The sequence below is a fragment of the Pteropus vampyrus genome, unplaced genomic scaffold (assembly GCF_000151845.1).
Source record: "Pteropus vampyrus isolate Shadow unplaced genomic scaffold, Pvam_2.0 Scaffold143, whole genome shotgun sequence".
NCBI lineage: Eukaryota > Metazoa > Chordata > Mammalia > Chiroptera > Pteropodidae > Pteropus > Pteropus vampyrus.
The window spans coordinates 3,476,678-3,495,729 of NW_011888924.1; the positions used below are offsets into that span (position 1 = coordinate 3,476,678).

General features: G+C 40.2%; 1 protein-coding gene across 1 annotated transcript in view; it reads right to left on the reverse strand.

The window, feature by feature from the left end:
* Positions 1 to 19,052, reverse strand: part of TANC2 (tetratricopeptide repeat, ankyrin repeat and coiled-coil containing 2) — a 264,506-nt gene that overhangs the window by 28,593 nt on the left and 216,861 nt on the right. The window contains exons 14-17 of the mRNA XM_011368557.2: positions 14,412 to 14,534; positions 13,603 to 13,839; positions 8,947 to 9,132; positions 840 to 933 (exon numbers count right to left, since the gene is read on the reverse strand). Of these exons, the coding sequence (XP_011366859.1) occupies positions 840 to 933; positions 8,947 to 9,132; positions 13,603 to 13,839; positions 14,412 to 14,534 (640 nt within the window). The remainder of the gene's footprint in view (positions 1 to 839; positions 934 to 8,946; positions 9,133 to 13,602; positions 13,840 to 14,411; positions 14,535 to 19,052) is intronic.

Below are 19,052 nucleotides of genomic sequence, written 5' to 3' on the forward strand. Positions count from 1 at the left end.
CCTTCTTGTTTGGTCAAATATTCTCCCTGAACTGGCCAACTCATTATGGGTCTACTTCTCCTGGCAAATATGGCACATACCTGTGGTGACACTACAGTTCTCACTGCTCTAGTTTCATAAAAACACATACAAGGTTACTAACGTTTCTCCAGATGTTCCAGTTTAGACTTGGGGTAAAGACAACAATCACTTCCTGCGAAGGTCACAAGGAAGAGCTTCTGAGTGTGTAGTAAGTACCAAGGAATACAGAAAGCACTATGCTATAGACCGAGAGGGGCTGCACGGGGCTAAGCTTCACAGGGTAGTGCCTTTAGCTGGCATCCAGGGCGCGACTTTACTCATAATGTGCCAGTTTAATTGTGTCAGATACCACTCTGCCATGATAACACTTGGTTAGGCCAGAGATGTGGATAAAAATTTAACTTCCTAGTTCACAACTGCAGGTGAAGAGAGTTATTTTGATGGGAGAAATATATATTCCTAACTGTTAAGAGGATCACATTAAAAAAAAAGAGAGAGAAAGGCCACAACTATTTTCTGTTCTGGTTTGGCACATCGTAAGGAAACTTTCAGTCTTTTAAAAACATTAGGAATAAGAGTGGGGGAAAGTTTTGTTTGAAGGGAGACTCTGGTGTTAATGTATGGAGAATCCAAAGGGAAAGAGGATTAAAAAAGGGAACTGCTTGCCTTTTTACTTGGCTGAATGGTCTCCAGTACCAAAGCCATCAGAAAGGCCCAAGGTATGCTAGAGAAAAAATCAGGGTGGGAAATGGCAGAGAGCAGCTCCACACAAATACAACACACGCATGAGAGAAGAGAGTGATGTCCATGACAGGTACCTGTCTCTCCCCAGAGACTGTCAAAACTGTTGATCTGGGCTCGCTCCACTTCCTCTTCATCTTTTTCTGGAAGATCAAGTAGGTAGGAGACAATCTGAAACAAGAAGTTGTGTCAGCTCAAACTTTGGGTGGAAAACTATGCTATTGACACGAGCCTGTGAGGTCTGGAAGATAACTGGATGATCCCTCGCACACAAAAGGAAGCCGAACTGCCTGACCTAGCAAGGAAACCCAAAGCTGTCATGACGAGCATTTGTTCAGGTACAGTTTACATGTTTCTCTTGGACATAATTCACTTATATAGCATGTGATTTAAAAAAATTACATATTCCTCATATTTAAGTTAAAGAAGCAACTCCTCATCCTCCCCATAAGATACCAATAAACAAACAAACAAACAAAATCAATAAACAAAAAACCAGAAAATAAATATGGAGAAGACTTAGGGCCTGTATTTCTTCAGAGCAGAGCGATGATCTTTTTCCCTCTCAGAAGGACAAGGACTGTTCTGAGGACAGTAAAGGGAGAATGGCTACTAAGAACAAAGGAAAGTGACAGCTCCGTTTCCAGGAATTTGACTATGGAGAGAGTTAAAAAAATCTCCCATAGATAATAAAAATTCTAATTTTACTCAATATTGCCTTGGTGACATCAGTTCGGCTGACAGGATAGCTGTGTCACTGAATCATCTCATGCAGTGGTGAGTCAACTTGACTGGTCCATAAAAGCTGATGATTAAATTTTCAGGAATTTTGCAAGCCAGTTGTTAAACAAAGATGTTTATTAAAAATTAAATTACAATTAAATTATACTTAAAACAAATTAAAAAAGAAAATCTCATAACTTCCTAATTACTTAACTACATTTAACTATTATCTATGCTCTTGAAATTATTTATATTTATTGTGTCTGTATGATGGAAATATTACAGAATGGTGTAATACTGTGCATCTCTTTGCAACTGTGTGTTCAGAGGTGTCACACTGGTAGCTTGAAATCAGCCATGGTAGGAGTATTTACACCCTGAAAACTGGCAAACATTACATATTCAGGATCTGGTGTAGTGCTAAAGCTGAAAGAGGTTCTAGTTTAATTATTATAATTTGTATAAGGGTGAGAAGTAGTTTAACAGTAGATCACATACCAGATTAAGTGACAATAAAATTATCAGGAAAAGAGTTAGTAAATGTGGTACGACTCCATTTATCAAATCATGGCTGAGTATCCATAGCAACCATAAGTTGGCTATGGATACAAATTTAGCAAAATCAACAGAATCATTCAATTAAGAGTACTGCATATTCCACTATTATCTGAAACCGTGTGCTACATGTTCTTCATATCAGTAAAATTTATTATAAACTTAAGTAGAGTCATGCATTGCTTAAAGACGGAGATACGTTCTGAGGAATGTCATCAGGCTGGAGCTGTCATCAGGTGATTTTACCTTTGCGGGAACATCACAGAGGGTGCGCACACAAACCTGGATGGTTAATCACTTCCACACCTAGGCTATGTGGTACAGCCTATTGCTTTTAGGCTACAAATCTGCACAAAATGTTATTGTACTGAATACTATAGGCAATTATAATACAAGTATCTGTGTATCTAAATGTTATCTAAACACAGAAAAAGTACAGTAAAAACACAGTCCGAAAGATAAAAATCAATAGAACCATGAATGGAGCTTGCAGGACCGGAAGTCGCTCTGGGTGAGTCAGTGAGTGAGCGGTGAGTGAATGTGAGGGCCTAGGACATCACTGCACATCACTGCAGACTTCATAAATGCTGAATAAAGGCTAAATTAAAAATTTTTCAGTAATATTAACTTCAGCTTACTGTAACTTTATTTTAGAAATTTTTAAAAATTTTGACGTTTGTAATCATATTTAGCTTAAAACACAAACACATTGTACAGCTGTACAAAATAATTTCTTTATATCCTTATCCTATAATTTTTTTCTACTTTTAAAATTAATTTATTTTTATTTTTTAAACCTTTTTATTAAAAACTAAGACACAAACACACACATTAGCCTAAGCCAACACAAGATCAGGATGGTCAATATCACTGTCTTCCACATTCTGTCCCAAGGGAAGGTCTTCAGAGACAGTAACACCCATGGAGCTGTCGCCTCCTGCGGTAACAATGCCTTCTTCTGGAATTCTTCCTGAAGGACCCGCATGAAGCTCTTCTTGAGGAAGTGTCACTCTTTTCAGAAATATGTCCATGGGGGTTTGGTTTTTTTTTTTGAATCACAGATTTGTTCATAACCAGATAACGTACCATGAACATTCCTCTCTTAATGAAAACTTTTTGGTGCTGCAGTCCATGTTTTCAAACTTTTTAAGGAGCTTGCTGAGGTCTGCAAAAGCTTCTGCTGACCCTTCACTGTGAATTTTCGTAAGCGTTCTTTTCCTTCTGCAGTTTCCTTTCTCCACCTCTCCTTCGGCTATGCGTTCCTGTTCCAGTTCTAACAACTCCTCATCGGCCAATGAATTCCTCAGGAACCACCTCTAGCAGATCCTTAATGTCGTCCTCATCCACACCTAGGTTAAAGCGTTTGCCACCTCGACCACAGTGTTGTTGATTTTTGAAGCCTCCTTGTTCTTGGTAAATGCTCTGAAGTCATGGATGAATCTCGAGTGTCTTCTTCCAGATGCCATTCATATACGCCTTGGTGACTTCACCCCAAGCCAAAGCAAAGTTCTTAATGCAGTCATAGATGTTGTAATGCGTCCAGAATTGCATCGGTGTCTTCCTCAGGTGCAGCAATAGCCTGGGCAAAGGTCCTTCTCTAGCTGTGGGCCTTAAAAGCCACTATGAAACTTGGATCCACTGGGTGGATCAGAGAGGTGGTATTTGGACGGAGAAACATCACTTTGATATCAGAATGAAGGTCACTGATAAAAAGAGGGCATCCAGGAGCACTATCCACAAAAAGCAAAATCTTGAAAGATATGGTATTCTCCAAACAGTACTTTTTCATTTTGCTGACAGAGCAACTCAGGAGGGCATCTTAGAAGAGGAGCTGGGTCATCCATGACTTTTTATTGCTCCTACAGTATACCTGCAGTGTGTGCTTACTGATATGCTTGAAGGGCCTGGCGTTCTCACTGTGCCAGACCACAAAAGGTTTCAATTTGTAGCCTGCAACATTGTCCCTAAGCAAGACTGTTATCTGTCCTAAGAGCCTTGAAACCTGGCACTGACTTGGCCTCCTTATGTTTGAAAGTCCTTAGGCATGAAATGGAAAGGCATCGTTTCCGGAACAGGGAGGTTGTATCCATAGTGAATATCTGCTCTCGCAAATAATTTTCCTCCACGATCAGCTTATCGAGCGTTTCTAAAAATTCTTCAGCTGCCTTCACATCAGCACTCGCAGACTCGCTACTCACTTTCACATTATGTGATGAATAACAATTCCTGAATCATTTAAACTACCCAGAGCTAGCTGTAAATTCAACATCATAGTTGGGTCTGGACTTTTCTTTCGACATCAAAAACAAGCCTTGTGCTTTGGCCATGATCGCTGGGGTGCTGCGAGGGCTACGCTTCGGTGTCTGGTCTTTAGTCCAGACCATTAGAAATTTCTCCACGTCTAATAAAGGCCTTTCTTGAATGTTTTTTAGTTCCATTGCTTTCAATGAAGCAGATCGTTTAACAACTTTACTCACTTTGTTCTTGTTCTTCAAGATTGCAGCTATCGTGAAATGGGACACGCCTGACTGGTGAGCAATAACCATCACTGATTTTCTACCTTTGTAGTCCCTAATCACTCTTAATTTTGTTTCCAAGTCAATCACTTGATGTGGCCTCTAATTAGCAACATTAGCAATGGATTTTGAATGCTTACGGCCACAATGAACAAAACACCGTGAGATTAAATCAGGTGTTAAGAGAAAATGTGCTTGATCCATTGGTTGAATCAAAGAAGTGGTAACATAGTAAACACAAGATGTATGAGGATACTGCTGGCGTTAACATGTGCACTGTTTTACACCAAACTTTTAATTTTATATGTAAAAAGTTCATTCCAAAATAATGATAAAAAGTATATTTTTTAATTAAAAAATAAAAGTATACATTGTCAAGTATTATGTACTGTACATAATTGTATGTGCTGTACTTTTATACGACTGGCAGTGTAGTAGATTTGTTTACACCAGCATCACCACAAACACAAGTAATACACTGCACTGTGACTTTACAATGGTTGTGACATCACTAAGAAACAGGAATTATTGAGCTCCATTATGATCGTATGGGACCACCCTCATATATGCAGTCCACCACTGAACGACATATTGATATGAGGTGCATGACTGTATGTACGTACCCTCCCTCCCTCCCTCCCTCTCTCCTGATCCGCTGTACTCCCCTCTCCAAAGCTAGTTGTCAAACATTTCCTAGCACATTACCAATTCCATGTATTTTGCCACTATATTACTATCATTAGTAAGTTAGCAAAAATAACATTTGCATAGTGTTTAACAGTATACAAAGCACCTTTCATAATAGCCTTATAAAAAACAATTGATCGGACTTACTTCACTGATGGAAAACTAAGGTTCTAAAGAGATAAGGTAAATTGCCTGAGGTCCAGAGCTAATGAGTAGAAAAGATGGGACTCAAACCTGGTCCCTCTGAGATTCCAGATGTTGTGCTGTTCCCATGACACCCTGTCCACCCATGGGAACAAAGGTCAAGAAATAATCCTTCTGAGCCTAGTGTCATTGTCTGTTAAATAGGGTTGGAAAGACAGAGAGGAATTGGGTTAGATAAGTCCCAAGGTCCTTTCCAACTCTCACATTCTGTGCCCATCATTCTAAGTATCATGACATTTGAGTATTAAGTGCTTCATGGAGTCTAATGTCCCTATTCCTCAGAGTCGTGACCAAAAAACTAATTCACGTTAATTAGGCTGGCAATTTTGTAATAATGCAACCCTTTTCTCCCAGTCTCTTAGGTCTTTCAATCTATAGCTTGAAAAAAACAAAACAGAACCTTATCATCTGCTTTCTTACCTCAGTGTAACCCATGCTGGCTGCAGCAATGAGGGCCTGCTGGATGGCGTGGCTCTTCTTAAACACCCCTTGCTGCTGGCCAGCCATTGTCCAGTCACACTGAATCAAAAACTTGACAACCTCCAGATGACCTCGGAGTGCAGCATGGACCAAAGCACACTGCCCATTCTTATCCAAGTGATCCACCTAAGGGACAGAGAAGCCTGTGTGAATGAAGGCCTGTGGCTGTACTCCCAACCCCGTCATATGAGGCCACTGCACATGTCTAGACTACCAAGGTCCTTCCTTCTCCATCCCCTGGACCAATCTCTGAGACGCTTCAGAGGACACACTCCTGCTCAGGCTACAGCTCCACTGGCTACAGGTCTGGCAGACGCCCCCGGGGGAGAACCTCATTTCATAAGGTCAGACTTTTGTTTTCACATCAAAAAAACCCAAAAAGCAAAACTCCCAGCTCCGGCTTTGTTTTCCTGAGGTACATTCTCCTTTGTTCTTAAATAGTTCTTTTCTGACAAAAATTTGAAAGACTTGTAGCTCTCTTGGTACAAAAAACTGTCTTTGAAATCATGAAAGGAAAGAAAAACATTTTGAAGCTCAAATTTTTTAGTCTTCCAAAGAAGCAAAATATCTCATATCATGAATCACACATTTGACCCCCAAGCTTTGGCGAAGGCCGCTTCTCTTTTCCAATGGGAGGGTGGAATCTCAAAGATCTGGCCAAAATGGCTAGAGGTGCTTGGAACTTAACGCTAGACTGAGTTCCAACAGCAGTTTTTACAACTGCAGTGCTGGTTACAAGTTTAGGCTGAAAGAAGAGCCTGGTTATACTCAATCTCGAGGCCACGAGTCCCAACAGATGAGGAGCCTTTTCTGCCAATGGTAGGTAGAGCACTTGAGACAGAAGTTCTCCATCTGATCTCCCTAGCTTCAGGTCTACTCAGCCACCTATTTAACAAATGTGTACTGAATGCCTACTATGTGCAAGGTACCACATAGGATAAAAAGGTGAATGAGATGGTAAAATATAGATTCTGTGCTCAAGGACTTTGGGACAAGGTAGGGGACGTGTGAAGAGTATGACAAAAGCCTGTCCAACAAAGGAGTATGTAATAAATGCCATACGGAAAGTAAGAGTGCAATACAATTTCAGAGAATTCTCAGCTGGAATTAGGAATGAGTTCAGAGGGAAAGGTGCTATGTCTGAATGTTTGTGTGCTCCCAAAATTATATGTTGGAATTCTAACTCCCAAGGTTATGTCGTTAGGATGTAGGTAATGAGGGTAGAGCCCTCATGAATGAGATTAGTGTCCTTATATAGGACACAGAGAGCTTGCTTGTCCTCTTCCACCATGTGAGGACACAAGGAGAGGGCACCATCTGTGAACCAGGAAGCTCTCACCAGACACCAAATCTGCTGGCACCATGATCTTGGGACTTACCCTCTAGAACTGTGAAAAATAAATGTTGTTCATAAGCCTCTCAGTCTATGGTATTTTGTTATAGCAGCCCCAATGGACTAAGAAAAGGTTTATCTCAATTTGCTGAGATAAGAAACGAGTAATTCTAGTTTTTCCAAGGGTAGGGTACATGAAGGGGAAGTTTAAACTACAAAGTTGAGATGGTCTTGCGGGACCAGAGCATGGATATTTTTGAATGCAGTCTAAGTGCTCTGAATTTTAATCACTGTAATAGAGAATCACTGAGAATTTTCATGCTCAGAACTGTATTTTCAAAAACTAAGGGGATGAATAAAAGAAGCATTGGTTTCTTGAAGAAATGGTTGATTTCATGGCCAGGGCAGTAATAGTAAAAGATGAGTTTGGAACATCTCGTGGTGCCAGGAAGTATGGCGGTGCTCATAAAATAATGGGGCGGGGGGATTTGAAAAGACAAAGAAACCAACTTGAAGGAGATGCCAATGGTCAAATCTGGGCAATCGGAGCAACAAAATAAATAATAATGGCAGTGGGTTATAGATCACAGTATAAAATCAATATCCAGGAATCCATAGTATGATAAATAAATAACTGAATAAATAAAATAAATACTTGGGGGAGAAGAAACAGTTCTTCTTTACAGCAGAATTCCAATTAATAAATGTTGAAGAAATGAAAGAAATAGAAAATCACCATTAGGCAAACACCAGAGCAATAATTATTGCAGCAAGAATCACTGATGGATCCTAAAACTAGTGGACAAAAAGCATGAGAAACAAGGTATCTGCCTAGTCACAAAGGCATCTCCCTAAAAGATAATTCCCAATTAAAAAGGGAAAACAGTAACTTTCGATTTGAGAAACCCGGAAGACACTACCTTAACCTGTGACGGAAGTTAACACCCTCTCATACCGTCCGGAAGTGCTGTGCTGAGTTAGTAAGGACACGGCATCCCTCCTGTGGTATTCTTTACAAAAACAGATAAACTCAATCTCATGATGAGAACATACCAGACAAACTGAAATTCAAGAACATTCTACAAAATAACTGGCCAGCATTCTTCAGCATTTTCATGCTGAAGTCATGGGTGAGGGGATAAAGGTGGAGAAGACCAGAGGACAAAATCTCAGTGAAGTTAAGAGAAGGAAGAGAGGCAAGAGGAAGACCAGGACAATATTACTTTGAGAAGTGCAGTCAATACCGCCAATACTATGGAGAGGTTTAGAGGGGTGAGAGATGAGAAAATTTTACTTTGTTTGGTGATTGGCAGTTGGTAGTGACTTTTGAGAGAGGAGCTTCATTTGAATGCCAAGAGGTTGGTGTTTAAGAAATAATCCTTCTGAGCCTAGTGTCATTGTCTGTTAAATAGGGTTGGAAAGACAGAGAGGAATTGGGTTAGATAAGTCCCGGTCCTTTCCAACTCTCACATTCTGTGCCCATCATTCTAAGTATCATGACATTTGAGTATTAAGTGCTTCATGGAGTCTAATGTCTCTATTCCTCAGAGTTGTGACCAAAAAACTAATTCATGTTAATTAGGCTGGCAATTTTGTAATAATGCAACCCTTTTCTCCCAGTCTCTTAGGTCTTTCAATCTATAGCTTGAAAAAAACAAAACAAAACCTTATCATCTGCTTTCTTACCTCAGTGTAACCCATGCTGGCTGCAGCAATGAGGGCCTGCTGGATGGCGTGGCTCTTCTTAAACACCCCTTGCTGCTGGCCAGCCATTGTCCAGTCACACTGAATCAAAAACTTGACAACCTCCAGATGACCTCGGAGTGCAGCATGGACCAAAGCACACTGCCCATTCTTATCCAAGTGATCCACCTAAGGGACAGAGAAGCCTGTGTGAATGAAGGCCTGTGGCTGTACTCCCAACCCCGTCATATGAGGCCACTGCACATGTCTAGACTACCAAGGTCCTTCCTTCTCCATTCCCTGGACCAATCTCTGAGACGCTTCAGAGGACGCACTCCTGCTCAGGCTACAGCTCCACTGGCTACAGGTCTGGCAGACGCCCCCGGGGGAGAACCTCATTTCATAAGGTCAGACTTTTGTTTTCACATCAAAAAAACCCAAAAAGCAAAACTCCCAGCTCCGGCTTTGTTTTCCTGAGGTACATTCTCCTTTGTTCTTAAATAGTTCTTTTCTGACAAAAATTTGAAAGACTTGTAGCTCTCTTGGTACAAAAAACTGTCTTTGAAATCATGAAAGGAAAGAAAAACATTTTGAAGCTCAAATTTTTTAGTCTTCCAAAGAAGCAAAATATCTCATATCATGAATCACACATTTGACCCCCAAGCTTTGGCGAAGGCCGCTTCTCTTTTCCAATGGGAGGGTGGAATCTCAAAGATCTGGCCAAAATGGCTAGAGGTGCTTGGAACTTAACGCTAGACTGAGTTCCAACAGCAGTTTTTACAACTGCAGTGCTGGTTACAAGTTTAGGCTGAAAGAAGAGCCTGGTTATACTCAATCTCGAGGCCACGAGTCCCAACAGATGAGGAGCCTTTTCTGCCAATGGTAGGTAGAGCACTTGAGACAGAAGTTCTCCATCTGATCTCCCTAGCTTCAGGTCTACTCAGCCACCTATTTAACAAATGTGTACTGAATGCCTACTATGTGCAAGGTACCACATAGGATAAAAAGGTGAATGAGATGGTAAAATATAGATTCTGTGCTCAAGGACTTTGGGACAAGGTAGGGGACGTGTGAAGAGTATGACAAAAGCCTGTCCAACAAAGGAGTATGTAATAAATGCCATACGGAAAGTAAGAGTGCAATACAATTTCAGAGAATTCTCAGCTGGAATTAGGAATGAGTTCAGAGGGAAAGGTGCTATGTCTGAATGTTTGTGTGCTCCCAAAATTATATGTTGGAATTCTAACTCCCAAGGTTATGTCGTTAGGATGTAGGTAATGAGGGTAGAGCCCTCATGAATGAGATTAGTGTCCTTATATAGGACACAGAGAGCTTGCTTGTCCTCTTCCACCATGTGAGGACACAAGGAGAGGGCACCATCTGTGAACCAGGAAGCTCTCACCAGACACCAAATCTGCTGGCACCATGATCTTGGGACTTACCCTCTAGAACTGTGAAAAATAAATGTTGTTCATAAGCCTCTCAGTCTATGGTATTTTGTTATAGCAGCCCCAATGGACTAAGAAAAGGTTTATCTCAATTTGCTGAGATAAGAAACGAGTAATTCTAGTTTTTCCAAGGGTAGGGTACATGAAGGGGAAGTTTAAACTACAAAGTTGAGATGGTCTTGCGGGACCAGAGCATGGATATTTTTGAATGCAGTCTAAGTGCTCTGAATTTTAATCACTGTAATAGAGAATCACTGAGAATTTTCATGCTCAGAACTGTATTTTCAAAAACTAAGGGGATGAATAAAAGAAGCATTGGTTTCTTGAAGAAATGGTTGATTTCATGGCCAGGGCAGTAATAGTAAAAGATGAGTTTGGAACATCTCGTGGTGCCAGGAAGTATGGCGGTGCTCATAAAATAATGGGGCGGGGGGATTTGAAAAGACAAAGAAACCAACTTGAAGGAGATGCCAATGGTCAAATCTGGGCAATCGGAGCAACAAAATAAATAATAATGGCAGTGGGTTATAGATCACAGTATAAAATCAATATCCAGGAATCCATAGTATGATAAATAAATAACTGAATAAATAAAATAAATACTTGGGGGAGAAGAAACAGCTCTTCTTTACAGCAGAATTCCAATTAATAAATGTTGAAGAAATGAAAGAAATAGAAAATCACCATTAGGCAAACACCAGAGCAATAATTATTGCAGCAAGAATCACTGATGGATCCTAAAACTAGTGGACAAAAAGCATGAGAAACAAGGTATCTGCCTAGTCACAAAGGCATCTCCCTAAAAGATAATTCCCAATTAAAAAGGGAAAACAGTAACTTTCGATTTGAGAAACCCGGAAGACACTACCTTAACCTGTGACGGAAGTTAACACCCTCTCATACCGTCCGGAAGTGCTGTGCTGAGTTAGTAAGGACACGGCATCCCTCCTGTGGTATTCTTTACAAAAACAGATAAACTCAATCTCATGATGAGAACATACCAGACAAACTGAAATTCAAGAACATTCTACAAAATAACTGGCCAGCATTCTTCAGCATTTTCATGCTGAAGTCATGGGTGAGGGGATAAAGGTGGAGAAGACCAGAGGACAAAATCTCAGTGAAGTTAAGAGAAGGAAGAGAGGCAAGAGGAAGACCAGGACAATATTACTTTGAGAAGTGCAGTCAATACCGCCAATACTATGGAGAGGTTTAGAGGGGTGAGAGATGAGAAAATTTTACTTTGTTTGGTGATTGGCAGTTGGTAGTGACTTTTGAGAGAGGAGCTTCATTTGAATGCCAAGAGGTTGGTGTTTTCTTTTTTAAAGGCTATTATTTACTAGGCACTACATGAGATTAGAAATTTCATCTCTTTTTAAAAAGGCTTTAGGACGTGGTTCCACATTGTAGCGGTTAGCACGTCTGCTTTACACGCAGAAGGTCCTAGGTTCGCTCTCCAGTGGAGCCACAGTCCATGGTCTACAGCCGTGCCTCCCTGAACAAGCCCGATGTCTGATCTCAGATGCTAAGCAGAGTCGGGCCTGGTGGGTACTTGGATGCGAGACCACCTAGGAAGACCAGGTGCTGCAGGCATAAACAATAATAAAAAATAATAAATAAATAAACAAAAAGGCTTTATCATTTTCAATTCTCAAATTGACCCTACGAATCCTTTTACTTGATGAAAAAAATGAGACTGAGATAGGTTAAATGATTTGTCCAAGAGAAAGTAAGTGTGAATGTAGGCTTTGACCAAGTTGTGTTTGATTCCAAAGTGGATAATTTTAAGTGGTTAAGAGTAGCAAGGAGGCAGAGGTAGCAAGTGGAGATGACTCCTAGGACGGGTTTGGTGGACATGGAAGGGAAGAGATGGGATGGTAGCTTCTGCTTAGTAAGAGAGTGGAAAATTTCTTTTTGGAATAAGAGGAGACATTAGGTTTGTAAAAACTGGGGAACAAGGTAGTGTGAATTTAGAAAAAGAATGAAATAAAATGAGAGAATAAGAAACACTGAGATTAAAAAAGATAGGTGGAGGCAATTGCTTTGGAAAAAAAGGTAAACTCTTCCGTCTCTGAGGCGGAAGTGAAGGCGCGTATCGGTAAGGATTAGAGTTCTGAGACAGGCGCATTGAGGTGAACTCAATCTTGGTCATGTGGGAGGGCAAAAGAAGTTTGATAGGGTCTTGAGAAGAATACAAATGATTTACACATCTGCTCTGGGGAAAACGAGAGATGAATAAAATGACAGCTGAGCAGCAGAAAAGACCCAGCTGAGACTAGAATATGAATTTAGAGCAATAATAATGAGGCCCAGTTATTCTGTTTCTAGAGATGTTCATTCCCATGAACAGGATGATTTAGGTGGGCCATCCCTGGGTCACGGTAAACATCTAAGGCTCTGGGATTTCTCAGAGAGCCCTAGGTCCCAGTTCCCAAAGGAGTCTGAGGTCCCACTCTCTTCTCTGGTAAGAATATTGGACACTTCAGCATGAGGTCCTACATATTACCTACATTTCTCTGCAAAAACACCAAAATCTCAGTCTATTTTCAGGACTGAAACAAAATACCATGAGGCTACGATTTTCCCCAGAGGCCTCCATTTTTGAGACCAGCACTTTTCTTCCCACCAACATTTTGAAATTGAGTTCCTTTGCATCAGTGGCTGTTGAGATACCATAAGGCAAACACATTTTTTTTAAGAAGCATTTTCAGAGAATTAAAATATACTAACAGAAACACTTCTGAGTGCCTCTGGTCAGTTTGAGAAAAAGCAGAGAGAATCGCCTTCTCCCGCTGCCCTATGGGGGTGATCTCCAAGGACAGAATGAGGGAGTCTGGTCTCTGTTCTTATCTCCACGGCTGACTTGTCTTCCGCACACATGAAAGGCTTAGAGTCTGCAGGCACCACCAGTGCAGACTTCCTACTGCCGTCTCCCTGCTTCTCCACTTCCCTTTCCTCACCCTGCACTCAGGAGAGGATTTCTTGGTTGTTAAGTCGGGCTGTTTGTGGCTGCTGATAATGTGTTCTCACAGGTTTTACGATGCAGAGAGGAACTTGCATGCAAAAGTTGAGATGTATGCAGAGCCAGCCCTCCCTTTGATCTGCTCCCTAACAAGGTTTGATGTGCTCTACCTAGACCCACGAGATGACACGAGAGAAGAGAGATGACAGCAGGAAGAAAGGAAAAGCAGCAGAGCCAGGTGGCCAGTACCTGGGCCCGTTTCTTGCACAGCAGCACCACGATGCTCAGGAAGCCCGCCGCGGCGGCATAGCCCAGGGGCGTCAGGCCGCTTTCAGAAGAGGCGTCCACATTGGCCCCAAACTCCAGCAGCAGGGCCACCATTTCTGTGTAGCCGAGATGAGACTGGACACACAGAATTGGAGCATTATTTAAAACCTCTGTCCGGTAATTAATGTTGGCACCTCCCAAAATCAGCAGTCGGCTGACCTAGAAATAAGTAGATAAATAAAGATAATATGCAGACAAATATCAGTCACATCTTTTTAGTCATCTTTTATTGAGTCATTTGGGACCCCGCAATAGTGCCTAGTAGCATTTAATAACTACTTTGTTTTCTAATCATCTTTTGTTCCTTTTTCCATACTTTGCCTTTGGAAAGGGATGTAAAATGTCTCCTTATGTAAACCTTATGTCTCCTTATGTCTCCTTATGCTCAGTAACCAGAGCAAACGCCACTCATCCTGCAGTGCTGGACGGTCCCCACTAAGCAACTGTTGGGTGGAAAAGCTCCAACTCAAATGAAGGCTCTTCGAGACCGACCGACTCCCTAGAAGCAGCAGGACCTGATATTGTCAACCAGAGGCCATTTATAGAAGGTCACGGGGCCTGGTCTTCAATTCACAGAATAAAAATGTAACAATTTCAAATATATTAAATTATCAATAAAAGGCTAATTGGAGACAGTCTAAGGCAAGTCAAAGACAGATTAAATAGCCACTTAAATGTCCTAATTTTATTTTTTTCAGTTAATTCTTTAACTGTAATTTATATGCATTTACCTTTATATTTGGAGTGTAGAGATTTCGTAGAGATGCCAAAGCCATGGAAAGACCTTCTGTGCTATAGGAGATCCAGAGACCTTGGAGGATGGAGGAGGAGACGCCAACTTTTTTACTCAAACCCTGAAAAAGAAATATAGAGACAATTAAATTCTTAGCCCAGCTAAAAAGTACCATCGGAAGTAAGTTAGTGCCCTCTAGCTTTGTGACACTAACAAATGAGAGTAGAATCTTGCTCTAAAAATATTTGTGCCCAGCAAAGCCAATCCACTGATGAGGACAAAGACTGCTTCTGTAGGAACAAGCTAAGTTAAATTGTCTCTACCTCAGCAGTCTCTGGCAACAAATCCACTTAATACCTCTCTTTTCTGCTATATTTCGATGTACTTTTTCCCTCATACTTTTCTATTACTCTCTTGAATCAATCTCTTAAATTGAAGTTAGTAAAATACACACTGTGACAGAGATAATGCAATGTGATCATGGGTCTCCATCTCACTTCCTTCCTGGGCATTTGGGAAAACTATATTTCCCAGCCTCCTTTACAGTTATGAAGGCCATGTGATTGAATGCTGGCTAATTAAATATGGGCAGAGTATGTCGTGTCCAGGCTTGGCCCCAAACCTCCTATGTGTTTCTCCACACTTCTACTGTTCTTTTTGATTGTAGGCCAGAGGATCCAACTGAGGTTTCTGAGGCCCTAGGAGATTTCACTAATACATGAAAGAAGCTGCTCAGTGATCTGTACTGGACTGCAATATAAATGAGAAACCAACCTTCATTAAGTCATTGCTATTTTGTATGTTTGTTATACTAGCTAGCATTCCTCACCTTGACTAATGCACCCTGCATTGATCATGTTAGGAAAACAACAACATGGTTGACTGCCATCGGCAACAAATTTTCTTTGGTATCATTGGCTTAGGTCCCATGACATGAACTAATGTTTGCCCCTTTCACTTGGGCTTCTCTAAAAGGAAGCTAGAATAATTCGTTTTTTTAAAAAATTTTCTGTTGTTGCAGCAAGACTCTGGCAATCATCTTATTGTTCCATCAATATCTGGGTCAAGTGAGTTAAGGTAGGAAATCTTGAGGGCAGGAAGATATTAACAGTGAAGTCTGAGACCTGATAAGTAGGTCTGGGGAGGGATTCTTTTTGAAAACTTAAGCTACCTCTGCCTGCTTTTTCCTTGAAATGGAGGTTGTTCTTGCCTAGAAAATTTACTTATGTCCAAATCAGCCATGTAGCTTCTCTGAAAGATATAGCAACTCACTTCTCTGCTCAGGGCCTACGAGTCTGGATTTAGTTTCCTTGAATGTAAACTGCCTCTTTCTTCCTGCGTAATACCCAGGACAGTTTCAGTCATTTAGGGTACCAAAGAAATTTTAAACGAGAAAGCCTAAGATGTTTAGGGAAAAGCTGGATGTTCCCAGAAGGCCAAGCTATAATTTTTGCTCAAGGGAACTTGGGTGAACTTCCACTTCTGGTAATGGTGGATATAGGTAATTTGGACAAGCATTCCTGCTAGGGACAACTAGGAAAAGTTGTACAAAATTTAAAAAAAAAAAAAAAATCCTCCTTGATGACATGGAGGGCTAGCAAGTTGGAGAAGAATAACTGGGCCAAGATCCAGGACAGAATGAAGCCCAGGAGAGCAGTTTAGAGATGCCTGTCCACCAGCTGTGTTGTCAATTCTGCAGTTACCTAGGAGTATTTTTGATAGTTTTGGAATTTGGATACTATATTTGGATACTATAATGGCAGATACATCATATTACGCATTTAGGAAAGTCTATAGGATTGTACAACACAACCAGTGAATGCTAATGTAAACTATGGACCTCAGTTAATAATATATCAATATAGGTTCACCAACTGTAACAGATGCACACCAGTGCAAGACATTAATAATAGAGGAAAATCTGGCGAGGGGAGTGCGTATGTGAGAATGATCTGTATTTTCTGTTCAATCTTCTGTAAATCTAAAATTGCTCTAAGAAATAAAACAAATTAATTTAAAAAAAAAAAAAAGCTTGGGTTCTACTCCAGGACAATGAATAATGAATGATCTCTATGCGTAAGGCTCAGAAATAAAGTGCTTCCTTTAGTGAAAAGGTGAAAGTTCTTTAACATGGAAAAAACAACTGTATGCTGAGGTTGCTAAGACCTATGATGAGGATGAATCTTCCACCTGTGAAATTGTGATGAAGGAAGATGAAATCGTGCTAGTTTTGCCGTTGTACTTCCAAATGTAAAAGTTGGCCGCAGTGTGTGATGAGTGCTCAGTTAAGATGGAAAAGACATTAAATTTGTGAGTGGAAAGCACTGAGCCTCTATGAAGACTTCAGCAAGGGATCCCCTGAAACGAATGACAGCAAGCCATCTATTGCAAGTAAGGAATGGTCACACAGATTCAGGAATAGGTTTGGACTAAAATCTATGAAAATTACTGGAGAGGCTATGTCTGCTGATGAAGAAGCTGCTGCCATATTTCCAGATGAGTAGAAGGGCTCGGTACTATCTGTGGTTTCAGGCATCCACTAGGGGTCTTGGAACGTATCCCCTGTGGATGAGGTAGGACTGCTATATAACCAAAGGTGGAAACCACTGGTCTAGATCTATAGATAGATCTCCAATATCCACAGAAATATATAAAGAGTATGATACTATTTACGCCAAGTTAAAAAAATGAAACAATTTTGTATATTTTTTATGAATACATACCTATATTGGAAAAGTACAAATTATAGATGAGGAGAACACATGCTAACTCAAGGGTAGAAATTATCTCTGAGAAGGGGGAAAAATGGGGTAAGGAGATACGAAGGGGGTTTCTATATTTGTTATGTTTGTTTCTTAAAAATAAAGATTTGAAGCAAACATGGAAAAATCTTAACTACTATTAAAAATGGTAAATAGTATTTGATTATTCAATTATCTATGCTTTCCTATGTGTTGAAAATATTTCATAATAAAATTAAAAAGAGAAATAGGAACAGCTCTTTTTACCCTGAGACAAGAAAAAGGATGGTAAAAATTGATGAAGCTATTATAAGTTAATTTATTGATGAGAAGAAGAGAACAGTTAAAGGAAGTCACACTCAATGGCTTTATTTTTTCAGTGATGCATAAGTCAGGCTGTTTGTTGAGTTACTTGACTTGGTTAACAGATAGAGAAAAAAGAAATGGGAAAAGGAGCCGAGTAAGAACAGACCTTGGTAAATGAACCTCAATGAAATTGTTCAGTAAATGGACCACGAAGTAACACAGAGTCCTAGTGAGGTTGGAGTAAATATATAGGAAATAAGTCTGAACTACAGAGCTAGCCTCTAGGATTTTGAGCATCAGCTGTACTTGTTCTACAGACTTGATCTACTGATTTCTTCTGCTTGGTAGGGTCGATCCTTTGCTCCTATGAGGTGTGGAAGAAAAGAGTTTCAGTTTTGTTAAACACAGCTTGACAAAGGTAACAAGTAGATCCCTTACCAGGCAGGATCACCTAATTAAATTCTCAGCTGATGGATTCTTAAAGAGAACTTTAGTTTCAGATAACTAGAAAAAGTGTCTTTTTCAGTATCTGTAACTGTTGCTCAGGCAAGAAGGAATCACTTTTTGTCAGGGATAAATGGTAATGGAGTCCCTTCCTTAAATATTTTTAGAATCTAAATTTATAACACTGTGTACCAGCTAGTAGTAAGTTTGCTCAGTATTTTTGAATACTTCATGAAAAAAACGGAAAGCATGAAGAAACAAGAGCAATCTCATCTTAGGGATCTTAGTGATGGCTCAGGTATCTTAAGATCATGGCAAAAACTAACATTGGGGGTTATCGATGAGTTTAAGACAAATTATTTATAAATATATTAACAGTGATCCACTTGTAGATATCCAAGTGTCTTAAATGGCTTATTACTCTTCTTATCTGACCATCCACATGGCCATACTTGGTTATAATGAAAGGATCCTGGTAAACAAAGGGAATGGTGCCTTTTATTGTAGAGAAGGGGTTGAAAAACTATGGCCCAATACCAAATCCAGTTTTCCACCAGTTTTTATAAGTCATGTTTTGTAATACTACAACCATACCCATTCGTTTTTGTGTTGTCTCTGACTGCTTTTGAGCTACAATGGCGGAGTTAAGCGGTTTCAACAGAGACTATATGAACTTCAAAGCCGTATTTGCTGATCACTGCTATAGAGGATGCTAAGTAACCTCTGAAGTGAAAGGGTGACATTATCATCTATAATTTATGCTTGTTATTAAGTCTTATTATCAGGAAAGAGATTTTACTAGCAATTTTGATCATAAAACTATATTGGATATATATATCTAGTACTTTGTATTTTACAATGTACCTTATAAATCTTATATCTATGATCCTTATAACAATCCTGAGAGTTAGATATGGTTACCATTTTACAGATGAGAAAACAGAGACTGCTTAACGTAAGTGGTAGAGTCTGTACTTGAATCCATGACTTTTGACTGATGTCAAAGAATCTTTATCCTTCAGATGCCTATTTACAGCGCTTTCCCCCCCGGCCAATAGTTTTGCTCTGGTATGAAATGTTATAGGGGTGACCAATCAAAGGAACATTTTAGAGGGCAGCATTTGGGGAGCTAATGGTAAGAGCACTCT